At 42.3% G+C, this 24,997-nt stretch overlaps 1 protein-coding gene across 2 annotated transcripts in view; it reads left to right on the top strand.

Annotated features, from left to right (window-relative positions):
* The first annotated feature begins 3,996 nt into the window (after nucleotides 1–3,996).
* Nucleotides 3,997–24,997, top strand: part of LOC140482544 (ciliary microtubule inner protein 2B-like) — a 30,044-nt gene continuing 9,043 nt past the window's right edge. Inside the window, exons 1-5 of one of the 2 annotated variants that reach the window (XM_072580085.1) lie at nucleotides 3,997–4,228; nucleotides 8,508–8,631; nucleotides 10,142–10,317; nucleotides 13,931–14,069; nucleotides 20,028–20,249. In XM_072580085.1, the coding sequence (XP_072436186.1) occupies nucleotides 4,034–4,228; nucleotides 8,508–8,631; nucleotides 10,142–10,317; nucleotides 13,931–14,069; nucleotides 20,028–20,249 (856 nt within the window). In that variant the 5' untranslated portion in view covers nucleotides 3,997–4,033. Of the gene's footprint in view, nucleotides 4,229–8,392; nucleotides 8,632–10,141; nucleotides 10,318–13,930; nucleotides 14,070–20,027; nucleotides 20,250–24,997 lie in introns of both variants that reach the window. The other variant, XM_072580086.1, reaches the window with a different exon arrangement.

The raw sequence follows: 24,997 nt of genomic DNA, 5'->3' as shown, positions 1-24,997 counted from the left end.
CATAGTGTTAGGTGAAGGGGTAAATGTAGGGGAATGAGTCTGGGTGAGTTGCTCTTCGGAGGGTCGGTGTGGACTTGTTGGGCTGAAGGGCCTGTTTCCACACTGTAAGTAATCTAATCTATTCAGTAATCACATCATTCATAATGGATTCCAGGATCTTACCCATGACTGAGGTTAGGCTAATTGGTCTGTTATTTTGCCTTACTCCCTTTTTTAAACAGGGGCGCCACGTAAGAGATTTTTCAGTCCTCCGGGACACTCCCTGATTCTAGCGATTCCTGAAAGAACATCACTAATGCCTTCGCTATCTCTTCAGCTATTCCATTTAGAACTGTAGGGTGTAGTCCATCTGGTTGAGGCCATTCAGTTTTTCTAGCACTTTCTTCTTGGTGATGGCCACCATACTCAGCACTGCCCCCTCACTCTCAGGCTATGCCCCTGTGTACTAGACTCTCTTAAAAACATCTTCTCTATGTCCACTGTATCCACGCCTCCCAGTAAGTTTCAATCAGATCCCCTCTCATCCTTCATTGAGTATAGACCCAGAGACCTCAACCACTCCTTACATGACAAGCCCTTCATCCCAAGGATCATTCTTGTGAACCTTCTGTGTACCCCTTCAAAGACCTGCAAATCCTTCCGTAATAACAGTGCCTACAATATTCCAAAAACCAGAGCCATATACAGCCTCAGCAGTACAACCATGGTCTTGTATTTTTGCCCACTCAAAATGAATTCTAACGTTGCATTTGCCTTCCTCACTGCTACTTAAACCTATATGTTAATCTTGAAACCTTAACCTTTGACTCCTAAATCTATTTGACCTTCCCTCTTATGGCCCTTAAATCAGAGACTTCTAGAACTGAAATAAATTGGTCATCTAAAAAAATTAACTAGCTTCAGCTGAGTACCTGTAAATTCCTGTTTTAAATCTGCACCCAATCAAAACAGCAACTTTTAGTTCTTGCTAAATTAAAGAACAAGTTAGACTTCAGTTTTGAAATTAGCCCTTAAATTATTCCTTAAAGCTTGCCTCTCCTTGTGTTACCAAACTCCAGTTACCCCTGACATTTTGGGTATTTTAAGTACTTCAGATCTGTGGAAGATATTCTAATTAATCTAATTCACAAAAACATGCAGCTGGGTCACCTCCTGGGTTGTTGGATGTTTGGAAGCTGGGCCTTGCCAAACATTGTAAATGGCAATAGTGCATGTGAGGAAAATCAGCCTGTGTTCCGAGGAATAATTTCATTAAATTTGAAACAAAAAACAGCAAGCTCAGCCTTATCATGTGTAATTGGTATATCTGTGTGGCAGTGTATTCATTCTCAGTGTTGAACTGTTGCTTAAACAAACTATAAAATGGAAAAAATATATTTTCACTCCACAATTTAAGAATTTTTGTCCAAAATATTGTGTGTCTTCCTAATTGTGTGCATGTTCCTGGAAAAAGGCATGCATTTATCCAACACTTTTTTTACATCCTCATGGTTCCTCAAAATATGTTACATTCAAGTCGCAAGATGTAGCAGCGGTAATTAGGCCATTTGGCCAAACAAGTTTGCTCCACCATTCGATCATGGTTGATAAGCTTCTCAACCCCATTCTCATGCTTTCTCGCTGTAACCTTTGATTCCCTTAACAATCAAGAACCTAAATATCTCTGTCTTTAATATACTCAATGGCCTGGCCTCCACAGTCTTCTGTGGCAATGAATTCTATAGATTCACCACCCTCTGGCTGAGGAAGTTACTCCTCAGCTCTGTTCCAAAGATTCTTCCCTTTACTCTAAGGCTGTTCCCTTGGGTCCTAGCTTTTCCTGCTAATGGAAACAACATCCACAGTAACCAGGCCTTTCAGTAATCTGCAAGTTCCAATGAGATCCCCTTCTAAAGTCCATTAAGTATAGACCTCAAGTCCTCAAACATTCCTCATACATTAAGCCTCTCATTCCTGGGATCATTGACGTGAATCTCATCTGAACATGCTCTAGGGCCAGCACAATCCTGAGATAAGGGGCCCAAAATTGCTCTCAGTATTCTAAATGTGGTCTGATCAGAGCCTTGTAAAGCCACAGAGATACATCGCTGCTTTTGTATTCTAATCATCTTGAACCCTTGGCAGATGGTGAAATTTGTATTCAATAAATATCTGGAATCAATCATCTAATGATGACCACTAATCCATTTTATAAGGTAGCTCAGTGGTTAGCACTGCTGCCTCACAGCGCCAGGTACCGGGTTCGATTCCAGCCTCAGGCGACTGTCTGTGTGGAGTTTGCACATTCTCCCCGTGTCTGTGTCGGTTTCCTCCAGGTGCTGTGGTTTTCTCCCACAGTCCAAAGATGTGCAGGTCAGGTGAATTGGCCATGCCAATAGTGTTAGGTGCATCAGTCAGAGGGAAATGGGTCTGGGTGGGTTACTCTTCGGAGGGTCAGTGTGGACTTGTTGGGCCGAAGGGCCTCTTTCGACACTGTAGGGAATCTAATCTAATCTAAATGCCATCATTGCATTTGCTTTCCTAACTACTGAATCAACCTACAAGTTAACCTTAAGAGAAACCTGGACTAGATATCCCAATTCTCTTTGCACTTCAAATTTCTGAATTTTCTTCCCCTTTAGAAAATAGTCCATGCCTCTATTCTTCCTACCAAAGTGCTTGACCTCACACTTTCCCACACTGTATTCTATTTGCCACTTCTTTGCCCACTCTCCTAAACTGTCTAAATCCTTCTGCAGCCTTCTCACCTCCTCAGTACTATGTGATCCTATGTAGCCAGAAAGCCCTCAGTTCTTTCAGCTAGATCATTAATGTATAAAGTGAAAACTTGTGGTCCCAACACTGACCTTTGTGGAATTTCACTAGTTAACAGCTACCATACTGAGAAGGATCTTTTTATTCCCACTCTGCTTTAGCATTAATTTCGAGATGACTAGAATACAAAAGCAAGGATGGATTTCTGAGGCTTTACAAGGCTCTGATCAGACCACATTTAAAATTTGCTGTAGACCACATAGAGCAAACAACTTGTGTCTGGAACTGTTAAAAGTCCAAAAGTGCTGCACTGAAAAGTTATCAAACATAATTCATCACCGGGTCAAAGAAGGTGATGCCGGGAGGGTGACGGACGGTTTGGTGAAAAAAGTATGCTTTAAAATAATCTGAACATAGTCTGTATGAGACAGTGTCTCAAGTGTATGTAAATATCGATTTGTTCATGTAAGCGATACTTTTGATTTGTTTATTAGATAGAGTCAAACTCCAATGTTTGTTTCTTTGATATGCTACTGTACAGAAACACAAAGTTAAAAATCACACAACACCAGGTTATAGTCCAACAGGTTTAATTGGAAGCACACTAGCTTTCGGAGCGTCGCTCCTTCATCAGGTGATAGTGGAGGGCTCAATCCTAACACAGAAATTATAGCAAAAATTTACAGTGTCTTGTCTAGGTATCACCATTGTTAACAGCTAACCTGAGAATGCAACTTCTTTTTAAAAAAAGGTTTTGTGATTTACACATGACAGAAGTGAAACTATCACTGTATTCTAACAGATGAAAGGCTTAACAGAATCAATTTTTCAATGTATAATTTCAGTTACATCACACTGTAAATTTTTGCTCTAAATTCTGTGTTAGGATTGAGCCCTCCACTATCACCTGATGAAGGAGCGTCGCACTGAAAGCTAGTGCTTCCAATTAAACCTGTTGGACTATAACCTGGTGTTGTGTGATTTTTAACTTTGTACATCCCAGTCCAACACCGACATCTCCAAATCATATATATACATATATATACATATACACTTTTTATGAATAAAGTATATTTTTGAAATAAAAAGAGATCAGTTCATGGCGAATGCAATGGCAGAGCAGGTGCAGCTGGGTTAAATGTTTCTGACGCGGGAGAGATCTCCCATTGCAGGGATCGTTGAATACCCTTTTGTTTCTCCGGGATCCAGTTGCCTTTTGGATTAGACGTGGGCGGTATCCGTGCTGCCAGAGCGATCCATCTCTCCGCCCCCAGAACCAATGAGACCGGTCCCCGGTGGGGGAACAGGGCTCCCGGAGTCAGCACTGACCCAACTCCCGGGGAGAGAGGGTTTCCCGGAGACTCGGTCAAGCAGAGCCGCTGCACAGACTCGCCGCTTCTTGCCAGATGGCAACCGTGTACCCTCCGAAAGGAAGCGCCTCGCTGCTGATTCTGGAGCCTCACTATATCCCGGGGTGAGTGATGTAACCGAGTTCACTGAGAGTTACCCACTGTTTTAAACTCCGGTTTTAAATGGTACTGATCGATAGGTGCATTTGGTTACGTTTTGTTTATGTTGAAATGAACCTTTCCGAACGACTTTTATCATCTTTTACATTCCGAGCAGTAGAGGCGATACTGTGTTTCATGTTTCTATAGTAACCTGTTTGGCAGTCCTTTAACACACACACAGATCAAAACAATCTCATCCCTGTAGCAATGACTCTGAACTCAGTACCAGGACACTATCTTTATTATCCAGTCTTCCTTCTATTTAGCAACTTAAGAGAAAAACACAAATGACTGGAGAAATTCAGCAAGTCTGGAAACATCTGTTGGGAGAAAGCAGAGTTAATATTTTGAGTCCGGTGATTCTTCACCTAAAGTTCATCCAACATTCGTAGTTCTTGGTTTTATTTGAGTTATCCATTTGCTGACGACACCATCCAATGGAATGCCGCTTGAATCTCCAGGAGACTGGAAGTTTTGCCATGTCTGTACAAAGCCTTGTTTAACCGACATCTGGATTATTGCAGAGTTCTGTGTTCTGTACCTCAGGGAGAATCTGTTGGGTCTGCAGACAATGCAGTGCATATTCATCAGAATGATACTGAGGCTAAAAGGGTTAAATTAAAGGTATCTGCCCACATGTAATTATTTGAGGTAAAAACAATGACTGCAGATGCTGAAAACCAAATACTGGATTAGTGGTGCTGGAAGAGCACAGCAGTTCAGGCAGCATCCAACGAGCAGCGAAATCGACGTTTCAGGCAAAAGCCCTTCATCAGGAATTATTTGAGTCATCCTATTCATGCATACAATGGCAAGACCATGGACAGGTGGGTCTTGAACTTGGACCTTCTGGCTCAGAAGCAGGACAGTGCCACCGGGCCACAAAACAGTGGCTTGCTGCAATTTCTTACTATTCAAGTAATAATCCTTTTTACTGTTATTCCTACTGAAATGGATTACCTCACATTTATTAACATTGTACTCCATCTGCAAACTTTGACACACTTCTCCCCAACTCCAAATCATCAATGTAAATTATGAATAATTGTGGTCCTAACACTGATCCCTGAGGCCAACCAGAAAAGCACACATTTATCTCCACTCTTTGCATCTTGTTAGTTAACCAACCCTCTATCCATGCTAATACATTGCCTGTAACACCTTGCATCTTTATCTTATGCAGCTGCCTTTTGTGTGGCACCTTGTGTGGCCGCCTTTTGGAAATCTAGATAAAGCACATCTACTGGGTCCCCGTTGTCCACTATGCTTATAACGTCTTCATAGAATTCCAATAGATTAGTTAAGCATGACCTACCTTTCATGAATCCATGTTGCATCTGCCCGATGAGACAATTCCTTTCTAGATGTCTTGCTATTTCTTCCTTGATAATAGACTCAAACACTTCTCCCACTACAGAAGTTAAGCTAACTAGTCTATAATTCCCCATATTTTGTCTACCTCCATTTTTTAAACAGTGGTGTCACATTTGCTGTTTTCCAATCTGCTGGAACTGCCCCAGAGTCCAGTGAATTTTGGAAAATTACACAAGTGCATTTGCTAATTCTCCCACCATCTTTGGGATGCATTCCATCAGGGCCAGGAGACTCATCTACCCTTAGCTCCATGAGCTTGCCCAACATTACCTCTTTTCCAGGTCCTCATACCTTTGTCTCTTCGTTAATTACTGGCATGTTATTTGTGTCTTCCACTGTGAAGACTGACACAAAATACCTATTCAATGCCATGGCCATTTCCTCATATCATGTCACTAAATTCCCCCTTCTCATCCTCTAAAGGATCAATGTTTACTTTAGCCACTCTTTTTCATTTTATATATTTATAGAAACTTTTGTTGTATGTCTTCATACTCTGAGCTAGTTTATTCTCATTATCTGTCTTACTTTCCTTTATAGCTCTTTTTGTGACTTTTTGTTGACCTTTGAAGCTTTTCCATTCTTCTAATTTCCCGATGATCTTGGCCTTCTCTTTCATTTTGATAGCCACCGTTATTGCTATAAACACCCATGGCAGGTTAGGAAGGGAGTCTGAATTGAAATGTGGAGCTCTGATTGTAAAGATCTGGGGAAGGGCAGGGTGTGCCCCAAACACCGCAAATTCCTTATCATAAGAGGTGGGATGCAGTAGTCACAGGGTCAGTGGTATTCAGGTAGGATTTGACAGTGTTGGATGTTAATCTAATGATGTGCTGGGAGTAGGAGTGTTGTCTATTGGGTAGCTTGCTGAACAAGAGGGAGACACCCCTTCTCTGCCTCATCCATGTTCTGTGCTATAAAGGCATTTAGCTCATTGATTCAGCCCCTCTTGTCATCTTTTACCTGTTACCATGGCCTGAGAAACCTGCTAATGAATTTAAAAATAGAATGATTGTTAAGGTGAAGGCAGGCTGATTTTTATACCAATGTCTGCTGACACCCTGGCATGGCTTGCAAATAGAGTCATAGAGTCATAGAGATGTACAGCATGGAAAGAGATCCTTCAGTCCAACCCATCCACGCCCACCAGATATCCCAACCCAATCTAGTCCCACCTGCCAGCACCCAGCCCATATCCCACTAAACCCTTCCTATTCACATACCCATCCAAATGCCTTTTAAATGTTGCAATTGTACCAGCCTCCACCACGTTCTCTGGCAGCTTATTCCATACATATACCACCCTCTGTGGTCTCTTTTTATCTTTCCCCTCTCACCCTAAACCTATGCCCTCTAGTTCTGGACTCCCCCACCCCAGGGAAAAGACTTTGTCTATTTTTCCTGTCCATGCCCCTCATAATTGTGTAAACCTCTATAAGGTCACCCCTCAGCCTCCGATGCTCCAGGGAAAACAGCCCCAGCCTGTTCAGCCTCTCCCTCTAGCTCAAATCCTCCAACTCTGGCAACATCCTTGAAAATCTTTTCTGAACCCTTTCAAGTTTCACAACATGTTTCCAATAGGAAGGAGACCAGAACTGTACACAATACTCCAAAAGTGGCCTAACCAATGTCCTGTACAACTGCAACATGACCTCCCAACTCCTGTACTCAATACTCTGGCCAATAAAGGAAAGCATACCAAACGCCTTCTTCACTGTCCTATCTACCTGCGACTCCACTTTCAAGGAGCTATGAACCTGCACTCCAAGGTCTCTTTGTTCAGCAACACTGCCTAGGACCTTATCATTAAGTGCATAAGTCCTGATAAGATTTGCTTTCCCAAAATGCAGCACCTCGCATTTATCTGAATTAAACGCCATCTTCCACTTCTCAGCCCATTGGCCCATCTGATCAAGATCCTGTTGTAACTGAGGTAACCTTCTTTGCTGTCCACTACATCTCCAATTTTGGTGTCATCTGCAAACTTACTAACTGTACATCTTATGTTCACATCCAAATCATTTATATAAATGACAAAAAGTAGAGGACCCAGCTCCGATCCTTGTGGCACTCCAGTGGTCACAGGCCTCCAATCTGAAAAACAACCCTCCACCACCACCCTCTGTCTTCTACTTTTGAGCCAGTTCTGTATCCAAATGGGTAGTTCTCCCTGTATTCCATGAGATCTAACCTTGCTAACCAATCTCCCATGGGGAACATTGTTAAACTCCTTACTTCTTTGTTACTTCTTCAAAAAACTCAATCAAGTTTGGGAGACATGATTTCCTACGCACAAAGCCATGTTGACTATCCCTAATCAGTCTTTGTCTTTCCAAATACATGTATATCCTGTCCCAAATGAACTTGTGCACAACTCTGGGACATGAATGTAGAAGCAGTGCAGAGTGAGCATGTGCGTGGTGTCAGTTGATACAGCAATTATTGTATTGAAATTACCAACAACTGAATCCCACAACTCAATAGAATCAGAGTCATAGTTATAGAGTCATACAGCACGGAAACAGATCTTTCAGTCCAGCCAGTCCATGCCAAACATAAATAGTCCCACCTTCCTGCTCCTCGCCCATATTGAAGCTCTCCTTCAGATATTTCGAATTTTAAGTCTGACATAACCCCAGCCCACTCATTTTTCTAGGTTAAAAATTCAGCTTGATGTATCAGCTTGATAGTTCTGAAGTCGAACTATAGTGATATTCGGAAAACGTAACAGCTGCTCTGTGATATCTTTGTAGATATGCTGGTTATTGTCCTCAGTATAAATACAATATTGGACAACGCTACAGCAAGTTGACCTCTAAACTGCTCTCAGATCCTACAATAGCACATTCTCGACAATTACTTCTTCAGCCAAATCAGGATCAAGAAACTATCAATGACGTGAGTGCTGAACAACATCAAAGTCTACTTCAGAATCGCAAGGTGATCAGGAAAGGCGAGAAACCAACTGACTTAATGGTTTCTGGATACACTGGTCAGTCACTTACCGTACTTCATATCTATCTTACCTCATGAAATTAAAGGTTGATTAGGTGTTAGAAGGGTGGATAAAGAATGGAGGTGGAAAAAGCACAGCAGATCAAGCAGCATTGGGGAAAGGGGAATCGATGTTTCAGGTCGGAACCTTCCATCAGGACTGGGGGAGGAGAACGAGGCTGTGCAATAAATAAAGGGCGGGGGTGGGGGTGGGAGAAAGGTGATAGAAGAATGTAACATAAAGTTAAGACCAGCAATCATCCAGCCTATCTTCATTTTTACAAGACCAGGGCTATGAGCAAACCGGTTGTAGCTCTCAACTCACAAGTTTTCTTCCCACATAGGATCATTCAGCTTGGTTAACATTAACTAAGCAACTCTTCTGAGAAAGAGAGAAGGAAAAAGCAGAGGATATCCTCATCACCAACTGTTGTTTTCCTCGAAAAAATAGTTACCAAGCAGCGCTGGTGAATGACCAAGAATATGACACCCTATAGCACATAAATGATTGGAAGAGGGCTGGTTAATAGCAATAATGTTAAAATCATCATTGAGAATTCATCACCCTGTTCCCAGTCAAATCAGACACTCTGCTGTTTAACTGGGCCCTTTATTTAGGGCGGCAATGTCCTCTGTCTGGTTCAACCCTAATCTCATTAATATTTATAAATCAAATTTCTATGATGTCATTTGGCTGTCACACAGTAAAACTACCAGTGAAGAGGTGAAGACTATGAAAATAATAAGATTTATACTGGCTTTGTGGGGTCAGGGAGAGCAATTGCTCCTCCAGCTCCTTCAAGTCTCTACTGCCCCCCGAGATGCTCCATCTTTCCACCAGTGAGATCCTATCTGACCCCCCCCCCCACCAAAACTGGCATAGCTCACTGCGGAGAATGGTCTGGGCTGCTTCAATTTCTCCTGTCAGCAGTCAGCCATTTCAATCTACAGTTAAGAAGATCCAAGCCTAAGATTGATATTGTTTCTGAAGATGAGCACTTGTGTAGTTTGCCTCACTAATCTGAAATGCCTACCCATTTAAAACCACCCCTCTCCAAACAAGGTGTCTGACACAAGACAGGAACTGACTGATAACAGAGGAAAATATGGCTAGAATGAGGCGAGATTAATGTCTTGACTATCACGGTCTATGGAAATAACACAACACCAGGTTATAGTCCAGCAGGTTTATTTGGAAGCACTAGCTTTTGGAGCTCTGTTCCTCCTGAAGGAGTGGTGCTCTGAAAGCTAGTGCTTCCAAATAAACCTGTTGGATTATAACCTGGTGTTGTATGATTTTAAGCTTTGTCCACCCCAGTCCAACACCAGCACCTCCAAGTTATGGAAATAGCAGTCTCATTTTATTATTCCATTCTTCTGTTGCATGATAGGATTGTTTTATTACTTTATAATTGCTCATCTAAGTGCTTAATCGTACTATGCACATTCAAAATTTTTATCAAACTTTAGCTAATGTATGTTTTTATTTTTTCCATATTTCAAAACAGGCTTTATTCCCAGAAAGAAAAACTATTTTTCAAAAACCTACAGAGAAACCTGTGCTGATGCTATTGCAGATTTTGAGAGAGAACAGCGTAGGATTGCTGCGAAAAAACAGGAGATGGAATTAATAAATGCATTACAGACTGGGAGAACTAGAGCACAGACAGAGCAAGAGAAAAAGGTAACAGCTTCCCTGTTTATTTTTAACCACTTGCATAGAGTGTATACATTCCTATTAGCCTTTATACTTTCACACCAAAGACAAAAAAAATTCTCCTTCCCACTTTCTCTCCTTCATTTCTACCACTATTTGTATTCATTTAGGTCACATGATACCAGATTATAGTCCAACAGGTTATTTGAAATCGCAAGCTTTCAGAGTGCTGCTCCTTCATCAGGTGAAAACTTCACCTAATGAAGGAGCAGCGTCCAAAAACTTGTGATTTCAAATAAACCTATTGGACTATAACCTGGTATCGTGTGACTTCTGACATCCACCCCCGTCTAACACCAGCAGCTCCACATCGTGGATTAATTTAGGTTTAGTTTGTCATCTAATTATTTAATTTTCACTCTGTATCTAGTTGCAATTTTCGACATTATTCCTTCCATCCCAGCTTTGTTGTTTGCAAGATCTTAATTTCAAAACCCCCATTTATGATATGGCATATTATAAACAACAGAGATATCAAATTTGATTTCCTTAGCAACTACAATTATTCCATTTAAAAAAATGTATCTATTGATACCCTCACATTTGATTCTTTATTTATCACCCAGTTCTCTATTATAGTTGAAGAGTGTGGTGCTGGAAAAGCACAGCGGGCAGGCAGCATTCAAGGAGCAGGAGAGTCGATGTTTTGAGCAAAAGCTCTTCATCATGAATGTGGGGGTATGCCCAAGGTGGGGTCTGAGAGATAAATGGGAGGGGGTGGGGCTGGAGGAAAGACAGCTGGGAATGCGATAGGTAGATGAAGGTGGGGTTGAAGGTGTTAGGTCATAGAGGAGGGTGGAACAGATAGGTGGGAAGGAAGATGGACAGGTAGGACAGGTCATGAGGGTGGTGCTGATTTGGATGGTTGGATCTGGGATAAAGTGGGGGCGAAGGGAAATGAGGAAACTGGTGAAATCCACATTGATCCCATGTGATTGGAAGGTCCCAAGGTGGACTTCCAGGCATCAGGTGGCGAGAGTTTGGTGATGGAAGAGACCCAGGATCTGCATGTCCTTGGTGCAGTGGGAGGGGAGTTAAAGTGTTTGGCCACAGGTCAGGGGAGACAGGATGCCAACTTGCAGAACGTTTCAGAGAACACTTCTGGGACATATGCACTGCCCTGTGTTATTGCTTGTACAGTATTCAGTCGAACTGCTGCATACCTTCTGGTTTAGTTGCAGATGTACAGATTTTTATTTTCTGTTTGTTTTTACACATGTTGCATTCCATTTGTTCACCATGGCAGTAGCCAAAGATCAAGTCATGACCTTAATCAGGATTTTTCCCTTCTTGAATGCACTTTGATGGCTCTCTAACAAGGTCTGCCTTGTCAGGCTTTTCCCTACTACATTCTGTGAAATAGTTTCATAAAATATTACTCTTGAAAGCTGATATTAAAAGTGATAGGTTTCTAGATCGTATTTTGATCTTTTGAACTAATTGAACTACCTTACTATGTTTCTTGAATTGCTCCCAAATATAATGAAGTTTGATTCAATTTTTTTAGTAATTGCTGCATTTTTTTCATTCATTTATTCCTTTATTTTTCATAAACATTTACTCCCTGCATCACTGATGCTCAGTAACAGCACTAATACATTACAATATAGCACAGGAACAGTCCCTTCGGCCCACCAAACCTGTCCTGATTCCTAATCCTTATTTCGACCCCCTACTTATTGCCCATATTCAGTTTCTATACTTTTGTCCCCTACCTCGTTTCTATCAAGGTACATGTTAAATGTTGCTAATATGCCTGCTTCCACTTCCTCCACTGATTGTGCATTCCAGGCACCGTACCTCTCCCCTAAGCTTTCACACTCTCTCCTTGAACCTGTGCCTTTTTGTTGTTAACCTTTCTACCCTGAGAAATAGCTGCTGACTATCCATCTTGTCTATGCCTTTCATAATTTTGTAGAACTCTATCAGATCACCAGTCAGTCTCCGTCTTTCCAGTGAAACCAATCAGAGTTTATTCAATCTCTCCTCCATAACTAAAATCCTCCACACCAGGCAATATCATGGTAAACCTTTTCTGTACCCCCTCCAAAGCATCCATGCTCTTCTGGTGGCATGGCGACCAGAACTGCACGCAATATTCCAAATGTGGCCTAACTAAAGTTTTATACAGCTGTAACACAACATGCCAACTTTTATATTTGATATCCTGGCTGGTGAAGGCAAGCAAGTATGCATTCTTGACTACCTTATCCAACTGCTTTGCCACTTTGATGGATCTGTGGATCTGTACGTCAAGATTTCTTTGTATGTAAATGCTTCTGAGGGTTCTGCCATTTATTGTATAACTTCGGCCTGAATTTGATCTTTCAAAATGCATCACCTCACGTTTGTCCGGATTAAGCTCCATCTGCCATTTCACTGACCAAATCTGCAATCTATCTTTATCCTGCAGTATCGCTTTGACAATCCTCCTCACTAACTGCAGCTCTGCCAATTTTGGGGTCATCCACAAACTTACTAATCAGACCACTTACACTTTCCTCCAGATCATTTATATATATTACAAACAATAAAAGTCCCAGCATGATCCTTGCAGAACACCACTGGTGACTGATCTCCATTCCAAAAAGCACCCATCCACCACAACTCTCTGTCTTCTATGACTCAGCCAGTTTTGTATCTGTCTACCCAGCTCACCCTAGATCCCATGAGACTCTACCTGCTGTATCAGCCTGCCAAGAGGTACCTTATCAAATGCCTTACTAAAGTCCATGTAGACAACATTCTTGTCCCCTTCTCAAAAAAACTCAATCAAGTTGGTGAGACATGACCTTCCCTACACAACTCATGTTGCCTACCACTAATAAGTTCATTGTGTACCATCTACAAGATGCACTGCAGAAATTCACCAAAGATTTTCAAACAGCACCTTCCAAACATGCAACCACTTCCACCTAGAAGGACAAGGGCAGCAGATACGTGTGAATACCACCACCTGCAAGTTTCCTCTGCAAGCCACTCACCATCCTGGCTGTATGGCCATTCCTTCAGTGTTGTTAGGTCAAAACTCTGGAATTCCCTCCTAAACCACATTGTGGGTCTACTTGCAAAAGATGGACTGCGGTGGTTCAAGAAGGCAGCTCACCATCACCTTCTTAGGGGCAATAAATGCTGGCCCAGCCAGTGACGCCCACATCTCATAATTTGTTTTTGAAGCATGGCATGTTGGCATCACTGACAAGGCCAGCATTTGTTGCTTATCCCTAATTGCCATAAAATTGAGTGACTTGTTAGGCAGTTTCAATACTGCTGTGGGTCTAGTGTAAACCAGATCAGATAAAGACAGCAGATTTACTTCCCTAATGGGTATTAGTGGAATGGTATAATGAAAAGTGAAATTTGTCACCGTTACTGTAAATATCTTTATATTTCAGTCGTATTTATTGAATTGAAATTCCACTAGCTGCCATTAGCCTGAATTTATTGATTAGTTGTCCAGCATTACTATCATGCTACTATATCACCACGAGGCTGCTAGTTTGTTTGTTTTCAGAACATTAAGACATACTTTTTTTAATGTCATTTGCGCTTGAAACTAATATTTCTTCTTTCTTCTCAGCTTTTAACAGTCAATTACAGGACCCCTCTTAAAGCAATTACGAACAATCCTATTCCTTGGAAATTCGATAATTCTTACAAAGCACTGACCTCTCCATACTTCATGCAAAATAAAGACCCAAATAAACATTTTATTTCAGGTGAGTATGTGAGGTTGTTTGCTGATTTGTGAATTTGTAGCTGTTAATACTGATATTAATATTGATTAATGGAATGCCTAAGATTAAAACGGCATTGAATCTTTTTCAAGGCTGACCGATGACCATGTAGTGCAATACTGATCCATACTGTCCATCAAAATCACAAATAGGACTCAACTGATTTAAGTTAGCTGGTCTGAAACTGGACTGTTGTTGAAGTCATACAAGTATCCTCAGTATCACTGTTATTACAAACTCTCTTACAACTTTCTGTATCCACTTTCTTCTTGGAGATGCAACTGGATAGCAAATGTCTCAATGCTTGTTTCTGTGTTGTTTAATTTTCTCGTCTTTCCTCTCGGTGGCATCCTGAACTCCCAGTCCCAGTCTCTGGAAAGGCATACCCTTGGTCCAGCATGGTGGTCTCTCAGTACGTGGCAGTCTGTCAGCCCGACATGATGGTCTTTCAGTGGCCTGTCGGGGTCTGTCGGCCCAGCGTGGTCTCATTGTAGATTTCTGGCCTTGAGGTGATTCCAAAGCAGTCTCCCAGTTTCGAGAGCCTCGAGGTGATGCTGCCTGGCTCGCTGTAATCTTCCAGTCTCCTGTTTGTCTCCTGCTGGAGAAACTCAGCAGATCGGGCAGCATCTCTGGAGAAAGAAACATTCATATTTTGAGTCCAGAGTGATATTGGGTGCAAAATATTAACTCTGCTTCTCTCTTTGAAGATGCTGCTTTTATTTAAGATCTCCAGCAACCACAGTATTTTAATATTATTTCATAGCAAGTTCAAGAACCTTCCAAAGAATATTCCAGTTTGTAATGGAACAAACCATCTGCCAATGAGCTGTGATCAAATTACCTGATCTAAATACTTCCTGCTGAGTTTATTGAACACAATTTATCAACACCTTAAATTAATACTAAAATAAAGATCATCCCTCAATGAGACCATTACAGTAAATTAAGAGTCCCATTAGTTACTAACTGAGCCAATCAGGATCCGCTCCCCTTAAAGTCTTTGTAACCTGGCTTTCACAACTGCCTGCACAAACTTTATTAAACTTCTGCTCACATGCAGTTTGGAAAAAGTTCTATTTGGTTTTCATAATTTCCAAAATGACTTTTTAAAAACTCACTTCATCAATGCACGTTGGCATCCACAGTGCAGGTGGTGTATGTACACACGGCCTACTCGATATTTCAGTCATTGACAAAAATGATAGGGGTTGGAATTTATGATGTCCTCTGATTTTATCATCATCATCTTGTCCCAGCCCGGAGACCATCGTTCCTGTGAAAACATCCTCAGTGGACCATCCACCAAGGAGCTTCTGGGCTTCATTCACTTCACCTGTCTCAAAACCTGGGCAGCAACCCACTGATGCTTCATATTGATTCGAAGCTATTATTATCCTCCTATGGGTCAATCCTTAGACTCTTAATTCCAGATTTCTTTTATTCTTGAGTTCAAATTCCATCAACTGCCAGGGCAGGATTTGAACCCAGATATCTAGAACATTGCTGGTGTCTCTGGATTAATACTCTGGCAATAATATCATTGCCTTCTCCAAATCTTGGTAACCCTGTGAAAATCAAGATGATTGGTCACCACTTTTTCTCAGACACTACCGTTATTGTAAAAACCAAAAGAACTGGATCTCATTAAGCTAGAGAGAGTTCAGAAGAGATTTACCAAGATGTTCCCAGGTATGGAAGTTATAAAGAAAGACCAAAATTTTTTTCACTGGAGCATAGGAGGTTGAGAGGTGACCTTATTGACATTTATAAAATCATGAGGGGTGTAGATAGGGTTAGTGGGAGGTGTCTTTTCCCCAAGATGAAGGATTTTAAGACTAGGGGTCATATTTTTAAGATGAGAGGAGAGAGATTTAAAAAAGTACATGACAGTGGTTTTACACAGAGGTGATTTGCACATGGCATGATCCTCCTGAGAAAGTGGTGGATACGGGAACAGTTTCAACATTTAAAAGACATTTAGGTAAGTCCATGAATAGGAGAGGTTTGGAGGGATATGGGCAAGGAGCAAGCAGGTGAGATCAATTCAGTTTGGGATTATGTTCAGCATGGACTGGTTGGATCGCAGGTTCTGTTTCCATGCTGTATGACTCTATAACTGCAGATGCAGGAAGTCAGAAGCAAAACCAGAAATTGCTGGAAAAACCCAGCAGGTCTGGCAGCATCTGTGACAAGAAAGCAGAATTAATATCCAGCGACCCTCCTTCAGCAATTAAATCAGTCGCCTGTTGCAACGTCATTAGAGCCAAACGGTTGTGCTGTTTAAAGAATGAAGTGGAGGAGCTGGTGTTGAACTGGGGTAGACAAAGTTAAAGATCACACAACACAGGTTTATTTGGAAGCACTAGCTTTCGCAGCATTGCTCCTTCATCAGGTAGCTGTGGAGCAGGACACAGAATCTTTAGTGAAAGATTACAGTGTAATGCAACTGAAATGATATATTGAACAAACTTAGATTACTGTTAAGTCCTTCGTCTTTTAGAATGGGTTTAAAAAATGTCATATCAGCTTAGTGCCCTTCCCCCAACACAACTTTGGTAAGCAAGTTCAGTCTCCTGCTGAACTTGCCAGTGTCTAGCCACTGGTTCTACTGGTTTCTCAGGTTCAGTCTGTTCCTGGCCAGATATTTCAATGGTGAAATGCTGCCTTTAGATTTGACTACATTTGTTTGTGCTGTAATAGCAGGTGGGGTGGCAGTTAGGGTGTCGGGGGGTGGGGGTGAGCGGGGGTGCATTTCTCACGCAGATTGTTACAGTGATAGGAGCTAAAGTTGCATTTCCTGCACACCGCACTCTAAAGAGATGCCTGAAGATGAAGGCTAGCAGTGCTAAACCATGACAGAATAAGAAGGAAAATACCAGTGAGTAAGTAGCAGCAATGCCAGCAACTATTACTGGTTCCCCAAACACAGGAAGTGCTGGAGACTAGGTGACCATTTCATTACCGGGTCTGAAACAGCCAACCTGACCTCCTGACCATCATCCATTTCAATGCCCTCTCCTAATCCCCCTCTGACATGTTCATGTTTGGCCTCCTCCATTGCCACAGTGAATCCGATTGTAAATTGCAGGAACAACATCTCATCTTCCGCCTAGGCAGCCTACAGCCTACAGGTCTTAACATTGAGCTGTCCAATTTCAAATAACCTTCCCACCCATCCCCCAACTTCCCTTCCAGCCCCGCCTCCTCCCTTCCATTTCACCTCCCGACTCTTCCCTCCTATCGACCAAACTGGCCTCAGCATAGTCCTCACTAGCTTCACTGCCTCCCCACCCACAACCTCATCCTGTGCCCAACCCTTACTCTCCTCCCCATCTCCTTGACCCTTCCCACTGACCTACCAAAATAACCCCTAACTGCATCCACCTATCACTATGCCACCTACCTTTCCCCCAGCCCTACCCCCTCCCTTTATTTATCTCTGAGCTTCCTTCTCCCTCCCAGGCCTGATGACAGGTTTTGACCTGAAATGTCCTGATGCGGCCTGGCTCACTGTGGTCTTCCAGCCTCCTGTTTGTCTCCTGCTGGAGAAACTCAGCAGGTCGGGCAGCATTCCTGGAGAGAGAAACATTCATATTTTGAGTCCAGAGTGATATTGGGTGCAAAACATTAACTCTATTTCTCTCTTTGAAGATGCTTCTTTTATTTAAGATCTCCAGCAACCACAGTATTTTAATTTTATTTCATAGCAAGTTCAAGAACCTTCCAAAGAATATTCCAGTTTGTAATGGAACAAACCATCTGCCAATGAGCTGTGATCAAATTACCTGATCTAAATACTTCCTGCTGAGTTTATTGAACACAATTTATCAACACCTTAAATTAATACTAAAATAAAGATCATCCCTCAATGAGACCATTACAGTAAATTAAGAGTCCCATTAGTTACTAACTGAGCCAATCAGGATCCGCTCCCCTTAAAGTCTTTGTAACCTGGCTTTCACAACTGCCTGCACAAACTTTATTAAACTTCTGCTCACATGCAGTTTGGAAAAAGTTCTATTTGGTTTTCATAATTTCCAAAATGACTTTTTAAAAACTCACTTCATCAATGCACGTTGGCATCCACAGTGCAGGTGGTGTATGTACACACGGCCTACTCGATATTTCAGTCATTGACAAAAATGATAGGGGTTGGAATTTATGATGTCCTCTGATTTTATCATCATCATCTTGTCCCAGCCCGGAGACCATCGTTCCTGTGAAAACATCCTCAGTGGACCATCCACCAAGGAGCTTCTGGGCTTCATTCGCTTCACCTGTCTCCAAACCTGGGCAGCAACCCACTGATGCTTCATTTTGATTCGAAGCTGTTATTATCCTCCTAATGATCTTCTGGCTTTAATTCTGAACTCCTACCAATTATTACTGTTTATTTCTTATTGCCCATTTACCCTGTCTTTTATAATTCCTCATGTTTATGTAACTAAACCAAAAACTTGCATTCTCCCAATCTATCCAGAAGTGATTTTTGGTTCCCACTCCAAGTACAAGCCCAAAATCTATTTCCATTTTTGGTCTTTTTTAAATTTATTTTCCAGTTACTGTTCATTTCCCCCTCACTTCTCTGATCATGGCTCCTTCCACTTGTCCACTCTGCTGTCCCCATTCCTTCCCCTAGTGCTCCTCAACCATCCAGCATCTTTATCCCAGACTATTCCCCCTGTTGTAAAACTCTATTGAGCCCTTTTGTGCATCCCTTTGCATCCTCTGATTGGCTTAGTATAAGCAACAACCATAATTGCTCCATCTCCCTCCCCAATTGACCTTTCTGCTCCATGTGCCAGATGACTGTTAACTTTCTCAATTTCCTTCCCTTAGGAGTGACCCTTTTCTGCAGATTCTGCAGCTCAGCTCTCACTATCGTCCTCAGCATCACGTTCAGAATCTCCATGATGTTCATGAATAAAACCCTGCTATCCATACACTTAATCTGAATGACTGCATTAACATCAAGGCCTTAATGGAAACCCAGCTGAGAAGTGTTGACATCTTCCCAGTTAATGTAGCCCCTTTGCCAAGCTACATCTTCCACCAATTTTCCTTTTTATTCATTAATTGGACGTGGGTGTCACTGGCTGGGCCAACATTTATTGTTCATTCCTAATGTGTTGGAAATAGTGATCATGAAATACTTTCTTGAATCACAGTAGTCCTTGAAGTATATATTCACCTTCAATGCTATTGGAACCCAAAGTTTGACCCAGTAACAGTGAAAAAATGCCAATATACTTCCAAGATAGGATGGTGAGTGGCTTGGAGTGGAAATTGCGCTTGTTGGGATTCCATGCATATGCTCACCTTGTCATTCTAGGTGGTAGAGTTTATAGGCTTGCAAGATGTTGTTTGAGGAGTTTTGGTGAGTTACTGCAGTGCATCTTGTATAATACTGTCACTATGCATTGCGGTTGAGAGAGTGAGTGTTGACGGTGTTAGATGTGGCGCCAGTCAAGCGGGCTGTTTTGTCCTAGATGGTGTTAAGCTTCTTGAGTGTTGTTGGAGCTGCAAGCACCTAGGCAAGTGGAAAATATTCCATCATGTCCCTGACTTGTGCCTTGGAGATGGCAAAAAGTCTTTGAGAAGTCAGAATGTGAGCTACAGAATTCCAGGAGGACGGATGTTTGAATATGATTCAAACAAAAGCAAAACTCTGGATATTCGAGATCTGAAATAAAGTCAGAAAATGGTGGAGAGACCCATCTGTGGAGAAAGAGAAGCAAAGTTAATGTTTCAAGTTCAATAACTCTTCTTCAGAACAGATGTTGTCAGACCTGCTGAGTTTCTCCCACACGTTTTGTTTCTCTATGTGATTTAAAGGGTCTACCACATGGTACTTAGTTTTCCAAGGACAGTACATTGATTGCAAACTTTACTACTGTGTTTTGGTGAGCAGAGTTTAAAGCTGTACATTTTGTTTCACAGGGTACACAGGGTATGTACCTCGAGCTCAATTTCTGCTTGGAGCCAGCTATCCTGCCCTGACTAATTGTGCGTTGATTGAATTTGATCAAATGCTTAATAAGACAAAATCTGCATCAATTCCAACTGAGAACTCAGTGAAAGAGAATGAAACTTTACCCAGGATTAGTCACATTTATCCTTCAGAAATGGGCATGTTGCCTCAATATACAGGCCATATACCAGGTAAGATATAGGATTAATACAATTCTAGGCACCACAGCTTAGGAAAGACATATTAGCTTTAAAGAGCATCAATTTACAAGCATGTTACCTTAATTTCAAGTGTTAATTGCAAGAAAAGGTTACACAGATTAAGATTATATTATCTTGAATTTAGAAAGGGATAATTTGATTAGGGGTTCAATAAATGAAGGTGAGCAGATATAGTAATTGAGAGGAACTATTTCCACTGGTTGGGGAATCTGGTTAGGGCGTTATTGTCAGATCGCTTTAGGAGTAAACTTAGGAAACACATCTGCACAAAACCTGGTAGAAAGTATATAAGAACATAAGGACTAGGAGCAAGAGTTGGCCGTCCGGCCCTTTGAACCTGCTCCACCTCTCAGTAAGATCATGGCTCATCTCTCCTTGGACTCAGATCCACTTACCCGCTTTTTCCCCATTTCCCTTAATTCTTTTATTTTTCTAAAAGTATCTATGTTAGCTTTAAAAGCGATTACTGAAGTAGCGTCAACTACTTCCTTGGGCAAGGAATTCCATAGATTAACAACCCTCTGGGTGAAGAATTTACTTCTCATTTCAGTTCTCAACCTATTTCCTCTAATCTTGAAGCCATGCCCTCTTTTCTTGGTCTCACCCACCAGTGGAAACATCCTATCTATTTCTATTTTATTGACTCCCTTCATAATTGTATATATTTCTACAAGATCCCCTCTAAGTCTTCTGAATTCCAGTGAATATAATCCCTATTTACTCAGCCTTTCCTCATAAGCCAATCCACTCAATTCTGGATTCTATCTCATGAACCTCCTCTGCATCCCCTCCAGTGCTAGTACATCTTTTCTTAAGTAAGGAGATCAAATCTGCATGCAAGTACTCCAGGTGTGGCCTCACCAGCACCTTGTACAGCTGCAACATAACCTCCCTGCTTTTAAACTCAACCCCTTTAGCAATAAAAGACAAAATTCCATTCACCTTCCTAACTTGTTGTACCTGCAGACCAACCTTCTGCGATTCATGCACAAGGATGTTCAGGTCCCTTTGCAAATCAGCATACTGCAACTTTTTACCGTTCAAGTAATCATCTATTTGCTGTTACTCCTACCAAAATGTATGACTTCACATTTACTAACATTGTATTCCATCTGCCAGACCTTTGCCCACTCATTCAATGTATTTATGTTCCTCTGCAAAGTTTCACAGTGCTCTCTACTCTGCACACTCTACTCTGTCGCTGATCTTCGTGTCATCGGCAAATTTTGACACCATACATGTGGTCCCCAACTCCATATTGTCTATGTAAATTGTGAATAATTGTGGTCCTAACACTGATCCCTGAGCCACACCACTACTCACTGATTGCCAGCCAGAATAGTACTCATTTATCCCCACTCTTTGCATCCTATCAGTCAACCACTCTATCCACGCTAATAGCCTACTCCGACCTTATGCAGCAGCCTCATGTAGGGCACCTTGACAAATGATTTTGCAAATCTAGGTATACCATATCCACTGGGTCCTCGTTGTCCACCTTGATGTGAAATGTCTTTATGGAATTCCAAAAGCTTTATGAAGCATGACCTGCCCTTCATGCTGTGTCTGTACAATGGGACAATTTTTTTCAAGATGTGCTGCTTTTTCTTCATTGATAATAGACTCAAGCATCTTCCTCACGACCGAGGTTAAGCTCACTGGTATATAATTCCCCATCTTTTGTCTACTTCCCTTTTTAAACGGTGGTGTCTCATTTGCTATTTTCCAATCTGCTGGGACTGCCTTAGAGTCCATCGATTTGGAAAATTACCAGCAGTTCACCTGCTCTTTCTCCCACCATCTCTTTTAGTACCCTGGGATGCATTCCATTGGAACTCTTGAACTCATTGGAAATTTGGAACTCCTTTCCGCAAATGGCAATTGTTGCAACATCAGTTATTTTGATCGAACTCTCATATTGAGAGAAGCCACAATACAGTAGATGTGTGCTGGCAGATCCTTTGCAACTTTTTGGTGGATCCTGAGGGGATGACATGCCCGAAGTTGACAACCTCTGGAATAAGAGGGTAAAAATAAGGACTGCAGATGCTGAAAACCAGAGTTTAAACTAGAGTGATGCTGGAAAAGCACAGCAGGCCAGGCAGCACCTGAGGAGCAGGAAAATCGATGTTTTGGGCAAAAGCCCTTCATCAGGAATAGAGGTAGGGTGACTGCAGAGTGGATAGATAAATGAGAGGGAAGGTGGGGGTGGGGAGAAAGTAGCAAAGAGTACAATGGGTGAATGGGGGTGGGGATGAAGGTGATAGGTCAGAGAGGAGGGTGGAGTAGATAGGTGGAAAAGAAGGACAGGTCATGAGGGCGGTGCTGAGCTGGAAGGTTGAAGCTGGAGTGAGATGGGGGAAGGGGAAATGAGGAAACTGGCGAAATCCACATTGATGCCCTGGGGTTGAAGTGTTCTGAGGCAGAAGATGAGGCGTTCTTCCTCCAGGCATCGGGTGGTGAGGGTGCAACAGTGGAGGAGGCTCAGGACTTCCATGTCTTCAGCAGAGTGGGAGGGGGAGTTGGAAATGTTGGGCCACAGGGCGGTGGGGTTGATTGGTGCGGGTGTCCCGGAGATGTTCCCTAAAGCGCTCTGCTAGGAGGCGTCTAGTCTCCCTAATGTAGAGGAGACTGCATCGGGAGCAACGGATACAATAAATGATATTAGTGGATGTGCAGATAAAACTTTGATGAATGTGGAAGGCTCCTTTGGGGCCTTGGATGGAGGTGAGGGAGGAGGTGTGGGTGCAGGTTTCGCAATTCCTGCGGTGGCAGGGGAGGGTCCCAGGAAGGGAGGGTGGGATGTTGGGGGGCATGGACCTGACCAGGTAGTCACGGAGGGAACAGTCTTTGCGGAAGGCGGAAAGGGGTAGGGAGGGAAATATATCCCTGGTGGTGGGGTCCATTTGGAGGTGATGGAAATGTCATCGGATGATGTGGTTTAGGCGAAGGTTAGTAGGGTGGAAGATGAGCACCAGGGTGCATCTGTTCTTGTTACGGTTGGAGGGGTGGGGTATACCTCTGGTATAAGGAATAGTTGCACCTTCACAGGCCACACTTCACTACCTGATGAGCTGCATTTTATACATCCCTGACAAATAGCTGGTGGGGTTGTTGGTGCACTCTTCCCCCAGCCATACAACCCTACACAATCCAGCTCAGACTGAAGGCAGAACATATCAGTGTGTCAAATGTGAATCCACATTTTACTGTTTAGCACAAAGTAGAGAAAGGAATAACAACAAATAGAATGTTCTTGTTTGTTAAAAGAATTCTGTTGGAACACATTTTCACTTCTTGATAACTCTGAACTCCCGGTGACTTTTTTCAACATATTCCAAAATCCTTTTTCCAGATTTACATTTGGTCATTTGTTGCACCCATTTATACTCTTCACCAGTAACTTTCCCTGATACTGTAGCTGCCTTCCTCTCATCAGACAATGATTGCATTGTGATGGTCAACTCTGATAAAATAGCACCTATTGCAGAATGTAGGTTTACTCGCTGAGCTGGAAGGTTTGTTTTCAGACGTTTCATCACCATACTAGGTAACGTCATCAGTGAGCCTCCAGATGAAGCACTGGTGGCATGGCCCACTTTCTATATATGCATTTAGCACTGCCACAGGTGCTTCATCCGGAGGGTCACTGATGATGTCGGTCAAGAGTGTGTTGCTGGAAAAGCACAGCAGGTCAGGCAGCATCCAAGGACCAGGAAAATTAATGTTTTGGGCCAGAGCCCTTCATCAGGAATCTCTGATCTCCAGCATCTGCAGATCTCACTATCTCCTAACTGATGATGTTACCTAGTATGGTGATAAAACGTCTGAAAATGAACCTTCCAGCTCAGTGAGCAAATTTACATCCAGAACCTTAACCTGAGCTATAAATCTTCTCAAAATTCGCTAGCACCTATTGCAGCTTGGGAGTCCCGTTCTGACACTGGACAGCTTCTACTACGTTTGCTGCAGGTAAACATTGTGAGCTGAAAAGGGACACAATTCACTTATTCAAGTTCCACAATAACTTATTCCACGTGCTCCATAGGACAATCATTCTTAAGATTAACTTGCAAATATTTTAACTTTTGAACAATGCTAAGCACTATGCTCGATTCCTCAGATATAAGATTTGGATTCCTCCAAATCCAACAAGATTCTGGACAATATCCAGGTTGGGCTGACAAGGGACAAGTAACATTTGTGCCTCAGAAATGCCAGGCAATGACCATCTCCAGTAAGAGACCATCTAACCACTGGCCCTTGACATTCAATGACATTACCATCGCTGAATCCCACTATCAACATCCTGGGGGTTACATTGATCAGAAACTGAACTGGAACTAGCCATATAATACAATAGCTGTAAGCGCAGGTCCAAGGCTAGGAATCCTATAGTGAGTAACCCACTTTATGATTTGTTAAAGTCTGTCCACCACCTACAAGACACAAGACCAGAGTGTGATGGCATGTTCCCCACATGTCTGAACAAGTGCCATTCCAACACATAGCCATTCAGCATGGAAACAGGCTGCACATCCACCAATATCATTTATTGTATCTGTTGCTCCCAATGCGGTCTCCTTTACATTGGGAGACTGGATGCCTCCTAGCAGAGCACTTTAGGGAAACACCCGCACCAATCATTTCAACTCCCCCTCCCACTCAGCCGAGGACATGGAGGTCCTGGGCCTCCTTCATCGCCGCTCTCTCACCAC

This window comes from Chiloscyllium punctatum, chromosome 1, assembly GCF_047496795.1.
Source record: "Chiloscyllium punctatum isolate Juve2018m chromosome 1, sChiPun1.3, whole genome shotgun sequence".
In the NCBI taxonomy this organism is placed as follows: Eukaryota; Metazoa; Chordata; class Chondrichthyes; order Orectolobiformes; family Hemiscylliidae; genus Chiloscyllium; species Chiloscyllium punctatum.
This window is presented reverse-complemented; position numbering and strand designations above follow the sequence as displayed.